An 18,813-nucleotide genomic window follows, 5' to 3' on the forward strand; every position below is an offset into this window, starting at 1 on the left:
CATATTCATGAGTGATGCAATTCCTATATGATTTTTTTTTATTAGTAGAAAATGTAATTGATTAGAAACGTGAGGCCATGGTGTAATTTTCTTATTTTTAATGTGAATCTGTTGCAATTCTTTGGCATTGGGAAGGATGAGAAATTCACTCAGCGTGTATAATGCAGGCAAGGCAATCAAGGCCTTGATCAGAACAAATGCCATCACCTTTTAAATAAAATGAATTGTTAAAGTCATCTTCACAATAAATATTAAACCCCATTTAATTATATAGTTAATTAGCAGTTCCTATAGAGAGGGCAATTTCTTCTTTGAAAAAGCATCAGTCCTACAAGAACTTAATTTCACAGAAAGACAGCTTAGTATTTTCTAGCTAGTAAACATTATTTTCCTGCAAAGAACACAAAAACAGAAGGGAAAGGTGCTTAGTAAAGGTGTTTCACACTGTTGACATACTCCATATTCTGAAATTCAGTTACTTGCTTAGTTTAAATTATTAAAATAAATTTTGTAAGCAAGCATGTAAGACAGAAGCAAATAATAATCCAGTATTGATTACACAAACCTCTTCTAACCTGAATTCCCTCAACAATGTCAACCTCAAAATAAAAAGACTGAGAAAAGAAAATACTGCCACTGATACAGAACAGTATTTCTAAAATAAGAAAATACTGAGATAGCACAAAGGTAGATTAGAAAGACTGGGTGAATGTGGCTTTTGGCAAACAAACCCTTCTGTTAATGGTCATTTTGCATGCATTAAGCATCTCTCTGTCAGACATGCTTATGAAAAATTCCACAACTGCAATCGTCATTCAGAAAGCTGGTACAAAGACTTCTAATTACACGTTAATGTACACTCTATAATCACAGACTAATTGAGGCTGGAAAGGACCTCCAGAGGTCATCTAGGTCAACCTCCTGCTAAAAGAAGGTCTATTCAGATCAGGTTCCTCAGGGCTGTGTGTCCAGGTATGTCCTGAACACCTCCAAAAATGGAGACTCCACAGCCTCTCTGGGCAACCTTGGCCAGCATTTGACCAAAGTCTCCTTGTGTGCAGAATTAGGCACATCCTGAAAATGCAAATAGCTTATTTTTGTGCATTAATCATGGGATATCATATGTGCTGTTAATATTACTGAAAATGAGTGCTGGAGATGCATGCTGATTAGAAAAAGCAGCTCCCATTAATTCACAGTTCCCATTAGGCTTACACAGTGGTGGTTTATTTTCTTGGAAATACCAGAAGATCAAAGTTCAACACGTAAGTCAAACCCACACTTGCAAAACAACCATAAGGAAAGAACAAAGAAAAATGGCTCCAAAATTGTATTTCAAAAAGCACCTTCAGTATTCATCTACACAGTTATAATCAATAATATGATAAATAATGAAACTGTGACCTCTCACCAAGCTTCTCGCTGTATTACCCGTTTCCCTGACGTGTCTTACCGGTCTTTCATGTTCAAGGATTGATGACTTTCCTGGCTCATATTCAAAAATACTTCTTGGTTCAGAACGGAACTTGCGGGTATCTACCTTTCTGTCAGGGGGATCCCAGTCATTTCTAAAGAACAAAGATGAGCAACTGAGTTAATTTATTGTCATTGGCTTTACAGCTCCATGCAAGAGAAACATTCAAACCCAAATGAATTTCAGCATGGTTTCCTCTTCCAGATGTCAGTCGTGAAATGTCTGGCCTAGTATCCCAATGTTTTAACCACTGTCTCATCTTTAACTGTTAACAGCAGGTATACTCAGTACAGCAAGAAAAACACTAGCAATGTCATAGAATCACCGAATCACAGACTGGTCTGGGTTGGAAGGGACCCCAGGGATCACAGAGTTCCAATCCCCTGCCACAGGCAGGGCCACCAACCTCCAGGCCTGGATCTACACAGGGTTGCCCAGGGCCCCATCCAACCTGGCCTTGAACACCCCCAGGGATGGGGCATCCACCACCTTTCTGGGCAGCCTGTTCCAGCACCTCACCACTCTGTCTGTAAAAAACTTCCCCCTAATATCTAATGTAAACTTTCACTCCATTAATCCATTCCCCCTTGTTCTGCCATTGTCTGCCCTTTTAAAAAGTTGATGTCCAGCCTATGCGATCACCCATAATTTTGTTATAACTGGTAGACCAGTTTAAAACCTCTCCTAACATATTGCACAAAGACACCAGGACATGCCATCTCAAACTATGAATTTACTATGCTTGTTTTATGCCCTATACTAATATAGGCAAGTGGTAGATGTTTCTGTTACCACACAATCGGATATTAAATTCACTGTGAAAAAGTTCCAAAATTTTCCGAGACAAAAAACGAGGAGTAATTTTGGAAGTGTGAAAATCTAATAGATGCTCTTTATCTTGAACTGCAGTAAAACTGCTCCTGAATATCCTTGTAAGCAGTATACTGTTTCCTTGGAAATTTGAATAGATTAACAAGAACAAGAATTTGGCAGTTGACTTTGGGATAGAAATTTATCCATTTTCTCCATAATCCTACGTTTGCTTTCAATTTCAAAGTGCTATGCAAAGAATTAAAAGTGACCCCCACTACTCTGGTTTTTTCAGTCATTTACCATGCTGTATTAATAGCTACCCACACATTTTGGGGGGACAGTTCACTATCACAGTGAGAGCTACCTTTTCATGCCAGCTTTTATAGCCGCTACCTCCATCACACTGGAAAACTGTTGTGCTCACATCTTTTCATTTAGCTCTGTGGCAGATGATCCACTAGCAACTCAAAGAATGGGGGAAAGAAAGGGGGGAATTCTATCCATTACTGCCTGTATTTACAATATGAAAGAGCATACACTGATTGAATTCTATCAATTGTATCGGCCTTTCTGATGTGACTTGGTTTGATGTGACCTGACATGATAAGGCAGATGTCACATGCCTTAAAAAACATAATCTGTGGAGTAGCTTTTGATTACAGTACATTTGTGACTGTAATTTCTGAAACACAGACATCCCTATTTGTGGAACACCCTGCATTTCAAGGGAAGTAGTTCTACATGGCTATGTTGTTTATTGTCGCTGAGGGAAAAAAAAAATCAGTTTCTGAGCAAAAAAAAATGTATTTTTTGAGGATGAACAGGAAAATGGAAATGTTCTGATCAAGTTGCATTGCACTGCAAGTCACTGGAGAAAAAAAGGATCCTACCAAGATACCGATTCACGCCCAGTTCACTTAATTTACAATGTTCAGCCTGTAATCTGTTAATGCAAACCATATCTTGCCCACCAGCTATAAAACTGTGATACATGTGGACCTAAGCCTCTTATGTGAGATTTTCAGTACTCAGGCTTTATAGGCAATTAAAAAGAAAAAAATAAAAAAGAAATCTCCCAATGGCAGCAAAAGATTGACAAGCTGTAGCTGCCAGCAGCAGGCAAAGCATAACTGACACGTTTGGCATCCCTCTGGCCTGAAGAACATAGATTTTCCACTGCCTGTCCTATCATGAAGGAGATTAAAAAGAGAGGCTCAACATTCAGATTCAGTGCTGAAGCAGTTATTTTCAACCTTGACAAAAGGAACTGTAACAGGCCTCAGCTTCTGTGACCAAGGCATTAGGCCTCACACAGGACAATGATGACTCCTGTAACTTCAGAGATCAAAGCTAAACAGATCCACATTTTGGTGCTTTCCTACCAAAATCTACATGAGTTGTTAACAAAATTCAGACCTCATGGCCTTTGGGAGGTAGCCCACCTCTATTTACTAGCATTTCCTCTTCAACATGCCCTCAGCTGCAGGAGTCACCCAAATCAATAGCCATCAAGCCATCTTGTTTTCCTCTGCGATATCTGTAGCTGCTGGATTACCTTTTGGATTGCCACTACCTACAGTTTTTTTTAAAAAGCCACAGTCATAGTCTTAATTTAATACTCTTAGTATGCTCTTTTCTCATAATATTTTATGCAAACTGCAAATTATTTGAAACTGTTTAATATAATTAAATTTCAACGTACAGAAATGTTTACAAAGCCCAAGCTGACAGAACAGGCAAACGCAGTTTTGTTGCCGAGGGTAACCAAGAGGGTTGGGCTTATAGCCACAAATGGAACAAAACTTGACACTTTTCATATATGAAGTATATACACACATACAGAGAAACGTATAACATTAGATTAACATGCAGTATTTGTGAAGGTAAAACATGAACGAAAAAGCTTTTTGCTTGAGCTAGTAGCTACAGATACACTGAAGAGTATTATAGTTTTCTGCAAGGCACTTCACTTGTTTTGTCAGAAGGATAAGTATTTATTTCCTGAGTTATTAAGTATTAACCTTTTCCAGATGGGACATGGTTTTGTGCAGCTGGAGCAAACATGGGAAATCTGAAATGCCTCCATAATCTGTAAGCACCTTCTTGGTCTACCAAAATGAAGATGGAGATTAAAAAAAAAGGGGGGGTTATAAAAGCACTTCTGAGCTCTGGGGAAATGTGGGTTGACTCTTACAGTTTTGCTTTCCCTTGAAATTCAATTTACAACATAATTTAGGTCCTTTCTGTCTGCCACTGGATATCATAAATACCCTTCCCTACTCCAAGACTAACTATTCAAGACAGAATAGTTAGAGTGCAGATTGTTCAGAAACACATTCAGGACAATTCCACTAATGAGAATGAAAATCCTAAATGCTTATAGTGGTGTCACTTTTAAGAGCAAGCACTTCTTTAGCAGGTTGAAGAAATGGCAGCACCACGTATGATGGCTTCAAGCTGAAAGAGGGCAGATTTACATTAGATATTAGGGAGAGATTTTTTACCATGAGGGTGGTGAGGCTCTGGCACAGGGTGCCCAGAGAGGTTGTGAAAGTCCCACCCCTCGAAATGTTCAAGGCCAGATTGGATGGGGCTTTGGACAACCTGATCTAGTGAAGGGTGTCCAGTGGAAGAGGGATTGGAAATATTTGATATTTGAGGTCTCTTCCAAGCCAAACCCTTCTATGAATCTATGATGCCCACAATTCTCATGAAGATTACTTCTCATCACATGACCGTCCCTTGAATAACATCCTCAAAGCTATTTTATCCTGTAGATGGATTACTGTGCATACCAAAACCCCTTTTTGAGAATATGTTAACTTACTTTTCTGATGTAGATCTTTCCCTCAGACGATGTGGTGGTACTGGAGGTGGCACATGGGGAGGTGGCAAAGGGGATGAGATCTTAAAGGCATCGGAGCCACTGTCAGAAGCACTTTTGGACAGAGGTCTGTATGTCTGTGTCTTTGCAGCCGGGTGTGCCTGAGCAGAGAAGGATGGACTGTAGCTACCTAACAACACAAAACCAGAAGTAGAGGCATGAGAATGGGTTTTAATAAAACACCACACAAAATGCTGCAAGGACCCACAGTTACTCAACAAACTGCAAGGTTACAAATATGTGTAAACACACTTTAAAAGGCACATTGATGTATATTAGGTAGCTCATTAGAATAATTTTTATACAGTTCTATATAAAATTGCAAACGTAGGTGAAGTTCATAAAGTTAATATAAATTAATGATAAATTTGAGAAAGGAAGAGGTTAATGGCTGTGTGTATCCATCAGAACTGTTAAGGACAACGTGTTAATCACCAGGCTCATCTTACCTCTCAGCTGTTCTGTTTTCAAAAGGGGAAGAGGCAGGAAGGGCACTTTTCCCCCCTCCATTGTTTTTAATAGTTACTGTTAGTCTGGGACAGCTAGGCAATAGTGTCTTGAAGAGGACTGCCAAGAGCCCAAACAGATCTTGAAAAACTGACACACAAGTGCTCTCAACAGTACACAAAAAGGCAGTATGAGAGCACGTCAAATACAACACACTGAATGGAAGAACTTGGAACAATTTTGCACATTTAGGATTTTCCCCACATATAGTCTAGTCACACTTTCTCTTTTGTTGTAAATATTTTACCCCATGGTTATAATATTCTGAAATACACAGCAATTCTGTATCTGTTAGATATAGAATATAGTTTTTCTTGCAGCTAAATAATGTCAACACCAGTGCCTATGGTAAAAATGAACCAGATCACAAAACACAGTCATCTTTCTTAGGCACTCTTACTGTATGTCTTAAAAATGTGTTTTCAGAACAACTTTTTCATCTTCCAATCTATATAATTAGCATTTGTACTTTCACATGGTAGTTCCTTTTCCATTTTCATAAGGCAAGGCTGCGTTACTCACAATCATTAGTGCAAATAAATGCAATGCAATCAGAAACTGCAGCATTACAATGCATCTCATCTGAAGGAAGAGGCCCACAGCTGTAATTCACTTCTGTGGTAAGAATGAAACCAAAATCCAACTTTTTTGTTTCATTTGGGAAAAAAGACATGGAAAAACACCAACTGAGATCAAACAAGGTGATAAAAGTGTCTATATAAGCATGACAAAAGCAAGCACCAATAGTTAACCACTCCTGGTACTTGCTGACATTAACAAAAGACTCATTTTGAAGTGAGGGAATAATTCCTACCAGTACTGTATGCATAGGCAGTATTATACATGTCTGTGTCGTCATCTACAAAAAGAAATACACATGTTACAGGGGTGCAATATGTGCCAGTTTATCACAGCAATGCAGCTTTGTTTTTCCAAAGGCAACTAGAAGACTGGTAGGGAATCAGGTGCTGATTTCTTCATCTCATAGGTGTTTTCTGACTCTCTTTTCCCATTATACTTACCATAGGCTATTTTAACTATCTTAATTATAAAATGGTATTTTCTGGTCACGTCACCCATGCTGTGTACTAACTGGTTAGCACCAAACTGCAAATTATAGCTTTCTGTCTGTTCTCTTGTCCCCAAACTCAATTTCTTCCTTTTTTCAGCTCTCTTCTCCTAGAGACTATTAAGTTGTTGCTCCTATCACAAAAGGCAGCTTCAAATATCTACTGTGTAACTAGTGTTCAAAATAGATCTTGTAAGCCACATTCTTCCTGCTGATGTATTTTTATTCTCCCACTAACTTTCTGTGTTACCAGGCTGAATGAAGCTCTCCCTCAGACAAACCGAGTCTCCTTCCTTCCTTCCAGAAGTGTAACGAGCATAATTGCTGTTTACACAGTTTCTTGACATCCTTGGCAACAATCATGATAAAGGACATTAACTTTTAAGCTAGTAATGTCACCAGAGCTCCATTTCAGCAAAACCAATAAGGCTTTCTGTGAAAAAATGCAATTCAGACAGAAAATGTAGCCTCAAAACAGGCTGTTCACGAGCCGATGCTGTTCTAGCTCACACATGCGCTCTGCAAAGGGAAGCTGGCATGGCAGGAGATTCACAATGGCCAAGTCCCTCAAACTGGAGATGAGGATCATTTTACTGAGCTCCTCAGGGACATGGAATCACATTGGTTGCATACCTATTCTAATTGCTGTAGTTTTTATTTAGTTTTAGTAATAGAATAACCCATTTGAAACTTTCAGCAGAGTAAACCAGTTCTCTGCAGTTAAAATCTGTCTGATTTACCCATTTGATTTGATTAATTATCTAACACTTGGTGAACATTTGTGTTTTCATGTAGCAGACAATCAATATGCTTTGGGTTTTTTTAATAGCACTGAGAACCCCCCAGCCCAGACAAGTGTACTTACCTGGCTTATGAACCATGTGGATTTGCTTGAACATTGTCTTGTACCAATCCTTTGGCCTGTCAACTGTCTAAATAAAATACAGTTTTAAAAAATTAACAAAAAACTCCCAAACAACCCTGTGTGTACAGATCTGATCAGACATTTAATGTTATTCTGGACACAAAGCCTATTATCTTTTGTCCCATATTTAATACAATAATATTCATATCCTCTATTTCACATGGTGTATTTATTTAGGAATTCCTGTAACAAGTAATGGAAGACAATGAGGACTGAGTCAGTTCTGGACTCTGACCTTGGAGGGTACAATGGTTAGGAATATTGGCACTAGTGTTAAATCAAGATTTTATCTTAGTGCCCTATATTTGACAACAATGAATGCTAGATACTTCACTGGGAAATAGAAACACCTTGGCAATAATAAGCATGTAAAAAAGAGCTTCTTTTGAACTCCATTTCCAACTTAAATTATCTTCAAACTGTAATTGCTAACTAATGTAGAAAAAATTTGGAATACTACTGGAAAAAGAATTAAGACAAGACTATATTTAAGAGTTACTGTTTGTGTTGTAATCAAACAGTATTTCCTTTTATCAGATATAAATTCCCTTTCCAGGCAACTTAGCTTAGTTTTCCATTTTGAGAGAAGTGAATACAATATGCCTTCTGATAAGCACTCATTAAATTTTACTTGTCCTTACTTTTGTAATCTAAGCAATCCTAAAGTTCTCAAAGTCTCCTCATACCAACACTCACTCGTGCTTCTAATTATTTTTATCTCTTACCCTTCTGTGTTTTCTCTTTGCTGCAATTTTCTTTGGGACAGGGCAATACTATTTCACAAAAGGAGGTAACACAAAGGCAGACATGTTTTCTGCATTATCAGCCCTAGGTCCTAAAATTTTACCTGTTCTTCAGTACTCAGAAAAGCAAATATTTTAATGCAGATGTACAAAATTATTTTCAAACCTGATGGTGCACAGGGATAATTCAAAAGTCCCCTCTTGATGCGCATGATCTTGCATTACCTAATGCTACATCTGGAATCATTCTGTCCACTCCTCTTTCCATGGAAAGTGAAAATCCATAAATTCTTCTTTACAAAATAACTGACAGATCTGAGTGTGCTTGCCTGGCCTCATGCCATCTTTAGTGTATCATACTTTTGCCCTAAAGATTTGTTACAACTCCTGTACATAATGGATCTGTTTTTTTTAACAACAGTGAGCTCTTACTAAAATGGACTAAGCAGAAATTCCTCTGGTACCTTGAGGAAGCAATGAGAGTTCTCATAAAATTGCTACTGAATGACATTTAAAAAAAAAAGTTTAAAAGAAGAGCTGACAGTCACCAGAAGAACTCAGGGATCTGTTGGGGAAGAATGCAATTTAACCAGCAGATTATGTTTTTTACCCAGACCTGCTTGTAAGAGATGGAGGAGATACAGTTTTGTATCAATTTCCCCCACCTACCACCATTCCCAACTTCTGCCAAAAAAAAGATATTCAAAAGCAGATTTGGACCTTTTAAACATCGTTTCCCTAAAGATATTAAACATCTATACTAGAGAAACTCTGATGAGAATAATTCAGCTGGATTTGAAGCAAGTGTGCAGTTTTGTGCACCAAGATCATGTATGTTCAGAAGTTTACAAGGAAGTCCAGAAGGTCTGAACAAATTCGTGCTGATGGGTACAACCTCCATGGTAGACCTCATCTCCCAGTACAAACCAGATACGGTCCCATGATACCTCAACTGTTTTTCTGATTGTACTGGGCCAGGAAGAGTCTTCCAGTAGAGCTTGAATCAGTAGATTGGGAACAGTGCATAAACATTACTGCTCTGATCCTACTTTGTGTCAAGGGACAAAAGGTGCACAGCCACTCGTTATCAGTTAGGTCCTCCACAACTCAACAGGAGGCTTCTGCACAGAGATCAAGTAGGGAGAAGTTCCCACATGACCAGAGAAGGTCTGTCAACATCTTTCTGGACGTTGGAACATTTTTCTCTCATCATCTCCCCCCTCAAGCCCTATCCTGGGGTTTAAAAGCTTGAGCAAATAATTTGGCTTTACATTACAAACCAGATAAGATTAGTTAAGTAATAGAATAAATTAATTTCAAAATACATTTTCTCAATTTATATTCACTAATCCCACATACCAACATTTGTTTGAGGAATTAGCAGTATTCACAATGCACCAAGCCATTCATATGCCATCCTGCTTTGCATGCATTATAGTCATTGCAATTAAATGTTGGAACATGCTATATCATCATGTGGGAATGAGCTATCAGCTGAACAGGGTGAAGAGAACTTAAGAACTACCTGCATTTGGTACTTAGGGGAGTCCATAATCACTGCAGTATTTTAATAATCCATCAGAAAGCAGGCAAGTAAAGGAGGCATTTATGAATTTCAGTGGAGCTTCTGTGGGGTTTCTTTCCAGCTGAAATACTACATCACTAAATATGGCAAAGAAATCTGGTGGGACTTTAATTTTTTTTTATTCTTAGTAAATAGAAGCCTTTTCAGCCTACAGATTAATTCTGATAGACATGAAGCGATCATTTTGGATGATCTACAACAGTGGAGTTGTTCATGTTTTCCATGAATCTCTTTTTCCTTTCCTAGGGCCCTGTCAGTGGTAAACTCTAGTGGTGCCATTTGACTGAATGCTTTTCTGACTGAACAGCATTTTACCCTTTCTTTTCCAAAGACTTCATTTTTAATGCCTTGCAATGTCACCATCTTCGGGGCAGGGCTTGGCATGGTGGCAGAACTTAACAATGGTCTGAATTTTCAGGCTTCAGACTTGCACTTCCCAGAGCTGGCAGGAGCTCATGTGGTATGAAGGAAACATGCTAACCTGGGATGGAGGTTCTGAAGGAAGGGAAAGTTTTATAGGAATCCTTCTGCTCTCACTGGCTTTGGACAAAGTGGGTTTGGAGGAAGAGAGGAGAGGGAAAGGAGAGGAAAAGGACAGGAGAGGACGAGGACAGGAGAGGACAAGAAGAGGACAGGAGAGGAAAAGAACAGGACAGGAGAAAAGGAGGTCACTCTCCTTGGCTAGACAGCTGTCACAAAACATATTCTGCGAGTAAACAGAGACTTGGAGGAGATAACTACAGGTTGAAAAATCTCTCTACTCCTGAAAAGCACTCCAAATCTGGAACACAAATATTCCCCAGTTTTTACTGACAGTCTTAGCTTTAAGTAGCAGTGTTCTGGAACACAGCATTTACCTTACCGAGCACCCATGGATCTGCATTTACTGCTTTTTTGACAGACCGTTGCCATTTTTATAAAGATAGAAGAATAAACAACTTTTAAACTTGTCATGCAATGCTAAACTCAACTAATTTGAAAACTTCCTTCTCTCTCTCCAGATGGAGGGAGGGTGAACTTGCTGGGAGAAGCTGCCTGTTTGGATTGCTCGCTGACCTTGGAGAAAGAGTGAGTGGTATGTCCTACCTTCTGCTGTTCATGGGATTGCAGCTATAGCACTTTTGCATGTTTCTGCACTGTACTGCACTTTTGAGAGGTGTCAAGGTGCAGCATATTTGAGTCTTTTGCTGACAACTACATCACCTTTGTTCTTGCACGACTGGGGTACACAGGGCTCAAATACACTTGTGCACATTCAAAATGTAATCTCAAGTCAATACCTTGAAAACCATCTAACTTCCAGCTAAATCCTAACGAAGCAGAGTAAGGACACAAAGCAGCACACGAGACACACTCACACATACATGGCAGCATCTTTTAACTCACAGCTCACCGTGAGAATCATTTCTCTAACACTAAGTTTACAAGCTATATATTGAAATGGAACAAATACAGATGAAAAAAACGTCCTAACTCAACATGATGCTTTTAAAAGAAAATCTGAGAGATTCAGGTCACATAATCCAAAAGTTAAATATAGGCTGGCAGATTGCCAACTCTGTCAAGCACACTTGAGGGGGATTTCTGATACAATCTTCAATAACTCATATGCACCCTATTAGATCAATTTGGTATCTAAAAAAAACCAAAAGCAACAAACCAAAACCAAGAATAATTACTTTGTACTATATAAAGCATAGGGACATATTTACTTAACAAGGGGGGTAGGAAGCTAAAGCATTGTTGTTAAGAAATTTCTTAATTTTTAAAAGATTCTGATAGTATTAATGTAAAAAATAAAGCAAGAAATGCCACTCCCCCCCCTCCCATTCTTATAAAAACTGTCCCAGTCTTACCACTTATTCTGAATTACTCCTATTGCTTTTCTCCATCAATTCCTGATTTCCCCCCTAATTTTTCAATCCACTGAAGCAGTTCCTGGCAATACAGCACAGCCCCATCTGTCAGTATTGGCAGAGGGGACACATCCAACAGCTGCTACATCCTTGCACCTCACAAAGACTTCACCTGCAAGGGCTCTGCCGCTTTCATCCTGGCTCCCGCTCTTCTTACTCCTTTCTCCGCCTAGCACAGCACTTCTCCTCCGGCGGGGAAGGCCAGCAAGCGCTTCCTTTGCAGACCTAGCGCAGCTGCCACTGTGCTCTCTGGACCAGCCAGAAGAGGCTGCCCTGACAGCGGTGGAGTGAATGCTCCAGCACAGTGAAAAGAAAACTCTTCAGTCGGCCACGCTCGGCCCGCTCAAGCACTGACTAGTGGCAGATGATCAAAACTGGGCTAGTCACAATGAAAGGGCTTCCACGCTGCTCGTTTACGTGTCACTCAAGGGCACAATGATTATCTACGGAGTTTCCACTGAAATGCTGGGCACTTGGATTATTGTCAGAACAAAAGCAATCCCTTCTACACTACCTGGATGACATGGGAATTCTTGTCCCAAAACCCACAGAAGCACGAGCTTTTTTTCATATACACACACACAAGAGTATGTATATGTGTGTATATATATATATATATATGTACACTTGCATGCACTCATACATGCAGTATGTATAAATGTTATTTTCAAAATAACAGAACAAATGCAATTACTGCGTGTCTCCAAAGGGCAAGAACTACAAGAGAAGCAAGAAAGCAACACGTAGTTTTGGCTCCTTCTAATTAAAACTAGAAACATGAGGTAGCCCAATTATGCTCCCATCAGCACTCTCCCTTTCCGACAACACACAATATTATATTCACGAGCCCGCTGATTACGCACGCTGTATTCCACATTATATAAGACCAGAAGAATGTGAAAAACCCATTACCAACAATCAATTCATTGTGTGAGTTCATACACAGATTCCCCAGAATTTCCTACCGTTCTAATTGCTGTAGGGATTCCAGATTCATCCACTGGACCAATCCCTGCATAATGTGGAGCTTTAATGACTGTAATTTTTTTTTCTTCCTCTGAGGATCTACAGATTGGTATTGTACTGGTGGAGGTGGTGCTGCCAACATTCTGAACATGCTGTGAGTATGTCTCTGTGGACTCTGTAAAGATAACATGGCAGAATATTGTGCAACAATATAATAATTATACTTGGCAGTTTTAATACACTTCCCCATTTCAATATGCTGTACAAAGACCAACAAAAATCCACATACATATAACCCCATACATATACAGCACCCAGAAAAATTATTTTCGCCAGGGCTTTGCCCAAATTAATGTTACATTAACAGAATTATAAACTCATTTAAGGACTGGACAGCATCTTTCTAGATTAGAGGTATGTTTTTGCAGCATTTCCTTAGGAAAAAAACCCCAGAAACACAGCAAAATCTATTGAGAAGTAGTGGCAGCAGCCTTTTTCCTACAGATCAAACTCTTGCACCTTGAAACTAGAGATATAATTCCAATACTTTTTCCCCCTCTAAGTCCAGTAAAATATTGAAAAATCTCTGTTCTTTAAGCAAATCCAAAACAGCCCTTCACAAAGGAGGGTCCATATTGTATCTGATACGTGTTTAGAAGAATTTGAATAAAAACAAATTCTGACATACAATTTCCACCCCTCAAAGTTACACCAGTGTGTTTCAGTGCCTATACATATAATCCATAAAAACAAACTCAGTATCTCCACAGAGCAATCTGATGATCCACCTACAGAACTTCAGGTGAACTGTGGAGGCTGTTACTGCTTTGTGACAACTTGCAATATTTCTACCCCTGCCCCCCAAATCTTTCTGTGCAATTAATTAAATTAACACATCACTGTCACCATTCCCCTCTAAAATTCTGAGTAACTTGTTCAACACCACACACCTTACTGCTGGGTAGCTGTACTGCTGCAGATGATGTACTTCTCTTGCATGCCTCCTTCAGGCAGCATGCTTCAGTAAATTAGTGGGCTGCTATAACAGAGCACCTTGTTTTTGCAAGAGCAGGTATAGAGCTCGTGAGATTTCCACCACAGAATAAATGAATGCAGGGAGTAAAAAAATAAATATTCTAACACTACTAGTGAAGATTACAATTGCCATTTGTACATTAACATCTGTTGATTCATCTGAAGCAAATAATTTTAATTGGAATATAAATCATCTCCAGTGTCTGAAAGCTCTGATTTTAATTGGAATATTTTTGCTCACTCCTACTGCAGAGACCTGGATTTGGCAGAGCTGTTTCAGCTGTTTACTCAAGTTTGAAATCCTGTAAATAATCCACTGCTACACATATATGGCGAGGGGCAACTCTGCATGGCAAGCGTCTGAGTATTTGGGCCTTTTTCCCAAAATGCAGGATGTTAAATTTAGAAAAGGTTTTGGATTTGATCCTTGGTTCTGTGTAGGCCTCAAACCAAGGAAATAAATAAGTGGGATTTTTACATGAGCAGGGAGAATTAAATCAGGCTGTTGCTATGGAACACAGAGCTTCCACATCACAAAAGAGTAAAAGTCATGGGAAAACACTTTACTTCAGGTATATCAGAACCAGAACTGATGGGCCCTTAGCTCAGCAAACTGGAAGCCCAGGTATACAGGTTTTTTTGTACTTAGCAGTATGTGAGAGTTAGCAGCATCTGTCTGTCTCAGAGTGAGAACTGTCACCTCATTTCCCCACATGCACAACAAAAAAGTAAACTCCAGGATTACATTCAGATTATTTTGCATGTACCCAAACGTGCAAAACACTGGTAGAAAAAAGCAGCAAGCGATTGTACTGGCAAAACAGGATTGTACTGGCAAGGCTCAGTTTTTAAGGCTGATCATGTATTTTAAAAAATAATTAACAATGCCCTACTGAAAATGAATAAAGAATTATAGCTAGGTGTTAAGAAATCAAAAGCCCCACCCCCTGTCAGCTGTATTTCTTCTGAAGATTACGGAAGTTGTGGGGAGACACAATGTACAAAGCTGGCCCTTGGTTTCTTAAAGGAGGCAAAACCTGAAGGGGCTGCACAAGTTATTTTGAAACCTGCCCTTTCCACAGGAAAGCGAGTAGGAAGGTAGCAAGAGATCACTCACACACACAAGTAATAACACTTAACAGTAGCTCCAGTTCAGGATCTCTACTGGATCTAACAATAAATGCTTTTTTTTTTTCTTTCTTTCTTTCTTTCCATTTACTGCCCAAGGTAGATGAACAGACAATACCTTCATTATGGAAGCACTCTGCAATTGTTTGCAACCTTTGCCACATGAATTGGAATACATTGCGTAATGTATAAAGCAAACATGCTGTGTGAGGCTTACCCATCATCCTGCCATGCTGCATGATAACAATGTTGGAATTGAGCGAAGCTGGTGGAGGGTAAGCTGAAGAAGGGGAAAAAGGCCTTTGAAAGTGACTCACTGGGCTGGCAGCAGTGCCAGAGTTCCCATTCACTGTGATCTGAGCCTGAGAGAAACAAAACAATATCCCATTAAACTACACACAAAGCTCTCCAACTGTCATCCCAAACAGACAGTGATGCAAGACTGTCATCCACACAACAATTACCAGTTTTCAGGTACCTGGCCATAATGGCATCTGTATTCACTGAAACACAAAACTCATCACAAGAGGAGCAGAATGGGTTCCTTATATACCTTGCACCTCCCCCCTTCTCTCCTTGTACGTGCTGTCTGTGGGGCACACTGAAGTCATGGGGAGGTGGCAGAAAGACCACAGTCAAGGTAACAGAGATGGCACAAAAAGTTCCTCTCGTGTGACAAAGGCTGCCTGCTACAGATCACTCACTCCAAGAGACATACTCCCTTGATTCACACACTCAGGCCCTATTGATGTGACTGGGAACTTCTGTGCAGAGCACAGGGAAAAGTCTCATTATGACGAGCTAAGCAGAGTGAGCCAGAGCTGCTTTAAAAAATGGAAGGCAGCTGGAGTAACTATGGGATGCTGGTATGTAATCTATCACAATAAAAATAAACAGCAACAATTAAAAAATCCCCACAACCATAAAACAACAGAAGAAAATCAAGTCAATAAAATGGGAAGGCTAAGGAAGCACAGCTGCATCACAAGCAGCTTTAGTCACTAGAGGTACTTCTGAAACAATCTGCTTCCCTGACCCCAGGTTTAGAGTCCCCACATCTGTGCCACAGCACTCTTATGGGGAGTCTTGCAACGATCAAAACAGAGATTGGGAAAGCACTGAGTGAAATGAGAGGGTAGTGATTATTTCAGCAGAAAAGGGAGGGAAGCTCTCTGTAATGTCTCTTTTTGTTCAGAAGTCTTCTTTAGATCTGAACAGAATCAGAAGTGCTACAAACTTTCCTCAATTTTATGTAACAAAAAGAGAGGAACTAAACTATGCTGTGAATGGAAAACATGAGACCACCTGAAACAGGAAAGCATAAGTAAAGAACCATAGTAAAAGGTATATTATTCTTACATTTAAAAATGAAAGGGTTCATGCCTCCTGTATGCATTTGTATTTTAGAGACTACTGATTTTACATTTTTAATGTCTTGCCCTCCAATAGCTGAAGGTGAAACAAATTCTGGCTCCTATGCAGACATCATGTGAACTCCTAGATGCATTTAGGGGTCTGACATTTTAAGGACACCTGTTTGCAGAAGTGAGTTGAAAAACCTGTGTTGTGGTGATGTCTCCTTTAAAACTTTTGTATTTAAATGTTTTCTCTCTTAATAAGTTCAAGAAGCAAAATGTAAACTAAGCTGGCTTTTCTCACACACACCCCCTCCAAATGAAGTTGTAAGAATACAAAAGGTACAGGAGCTGAAAGATGGCATTTCAAGAGGTAGGAACCATGTTTTCAGGCCATCTCTAGCCTACTTCAGGGGTTCACACATTCTCTTCCGGGTTATTGTCTTTTTGGGAACACTTGTTTCTAGGGAAGGGAGGGTGCAACTATGTCCCGAATCTTACACCTTCTTACTGAGTTACAATGGCTGTTATTTCTCTGAAGAGAGGAGCAGAACTAATGTATATTCTCTCCAGACTGGAAAGCAACTTCTGTGATTTTTGGTAGTAAAAATTAAGATATTCCTGTGATGGGCATTATCAATAGCTGGATAATGCAGTAAGGGTCTTACACAAAGTAGTATATGATATTACAAACACAGGATCCACACAAGTAGCTGATGAACATCAGTCATAAAATGTATATGTGGCATGCCCATATATGGTATTTTTGGGTTTGCTTCAACAGGTTTTAGCAAGGACATCACCTCATCCATAATCTCTTTCTTCCCAATGATTTAGTCTGAGGAAAGTTTCTGTAAAGGTGGCTATTGCATTTGCTCATTTGATATTTGCACTGGTGAGAACGTTAGCTGTAAAAGTTTTGCCAAGTTTCAAGTTCCAAGAGCTTTTTCCAGCCCTCAGAATGTGATGCTTTAGTTCCAGGTGACAAAATTTGTTCCCAGATTTCATAAGAAAGTGAAATTTTTGAGATGTCTATTTATGAATTAGACCTTTTAGTTTCCTAGGTAATCTCCTTTGCAGGGAAAAAAATTATACAGCAAACAGCTATTTCACCAAAATGCACCTGTTTTCCAGCTGTAGGAAGATAATCCTTACTTCTTTCATGTTGTTCATTTCCCTAAGCTCCTCCATTTTTTTTTCCTCCAGTATAATTTACCCATGCTCCACTGCTCTTATGCTGCTAGGTAATTAAACTCTTGTAAAGATTCTTCCTAGGTACCAGGTTTAAACTTCCTTTAATTTGCCTGAGCATCAGAAAGAGAAACCTCTCTTGACTTCTGAATCATAGCAGAGAAATGCATCTATCTGGGACTGGAGCTGCTTTCTAACTTTCTGCTGAGGCAGGCAGCAAGGGGAAAGAGGTCCCATTACAGATGCCCGAGCAGTTTTTTGCAGCAATGCTGCGAAGCACATCCGTGGCCTCAAGACATTGAATTAAGCTGAAATACTCAGGATCAATTCTTGAAGCTTGAGACAGTCACAGAACATTAGAAAAGGCAAAACCCTAATGTTTCCTTTCATTTCCAAGTTTCCATTAGGTTAAACAGTTTTAAACTACACGAAAAAAAGAACCCAAGAAAGCTACTTTATAAGGGAAGTGTTAATAATTGGAATAGACTCAGAAAAGCTAGTTAGCAGAACCAGCTGTTCTCTGATTGTAACTCCAATTCTAAGTGTAAGCCCAAGAATCAGAATTCTCATACTTAAGGTTTTCAAATAAGCTGTCACCTGTGACCAAAAGCATGGCCAAGTAATGAAAGTTTTATGTTTAGCTCTGCCTTTTGCTTGGAATATTTCACAAACTTGCTGATTCAGCTCTTGCTGATGCTGTTTCTTCTTCTCAGAAGACCCACTGTAAAACCTTCTTGCCTACACTCTCATTAAGGACCTCAAGAATAAACAAACACCCCCAACGTGGACATAATGCCTTTGAAAGCATGGTTCTGTCTTACTCAGACACAGTGCTGTGTGGCACAGTTCTGCATTACTTTTTTTATTCTCTCAGCAGTTTAAATCTGTAAAACCAACAGGAGTTGCCTTTGAGAATGAAGACAATTTACAAGAGTAGAGGCACTGGAAGCAGATGTGTGTGCCACCAGCTTTCCCATCATTTCCTCATTACATGGCTATATCTCTGCAGAGGAAGGGAGAAGATGACTTTTCTACACTGTAGATGTGGGTCTTGCCAGCAGTATAATTTCTGTAGGGCTCTTAGAACTGTTGAGGATTTTTCTCCTTCAGTGGGAGACTCATCCTTTCTCTATGTCCACTAATGGTGAATAACTTACGCTCATCCCTTCCATGTCAGACCAAGCGGTGGTCAGACTTGACCATAATATATCCTTCTACAGGG

At 39.5% G+C, this 18,813-nt stretch overlaps 1 protein-coding gene across 1 annotated transcript in view; it reads right to left on the minus strand.

Moving 5' to 3' along the window:
* The window catches only part of SORBS2 (sorbin and SH3 domain containing 2), a gene marked incomplete at its 5' end in the record, with an annotated part of 69,401 nt that overhangs the window by 37,579 nt on the left and 13,009 nt on the right, over nucleotides 1–18,813 (minus strand). The window contains 6 exons of the mRNA XM_084266597.1: nucleotides 1,454–1,568; nucleotides 5,115–5,301; nucleotides 6,493–6,537; nucleotides 7,613–7,679; nucleotides 12,882–13,057; nucleotides 15,263–15,407. Of these exons, the coding sequence (XP_084122723.1) occupies nucleotides 1,454–1,568; nucleotides 5,115–5,301; nucleotides 6,493–6,537; nucleotides 7,613–7,679; nucleotides 12,882–13,057; nucleotides 15,263–15,407 (735 nt within the window). The remainder of the gene's footprint in view (nucleotides 1–1,453; nucleotides 1,569–5,114; nucleotides 5,302–6,492; nucleotides 6,538–7,612; nucleotides 7,680–12,881; nucleotides 13,058–15,262; nucleotides 15,408–18,813) is intronic.

This window comes from Gallinula chloropus (genome assembly GCF_964237585.1).
Source record: "Gallinula chloropus genome assembly, chromosome: 7".
Lineage (NCBI taxonomy): Eukaryota > Metazoa > Chordata > Aves > Gruiformes > Rallidae > Gallinula > Gallinula chloropus.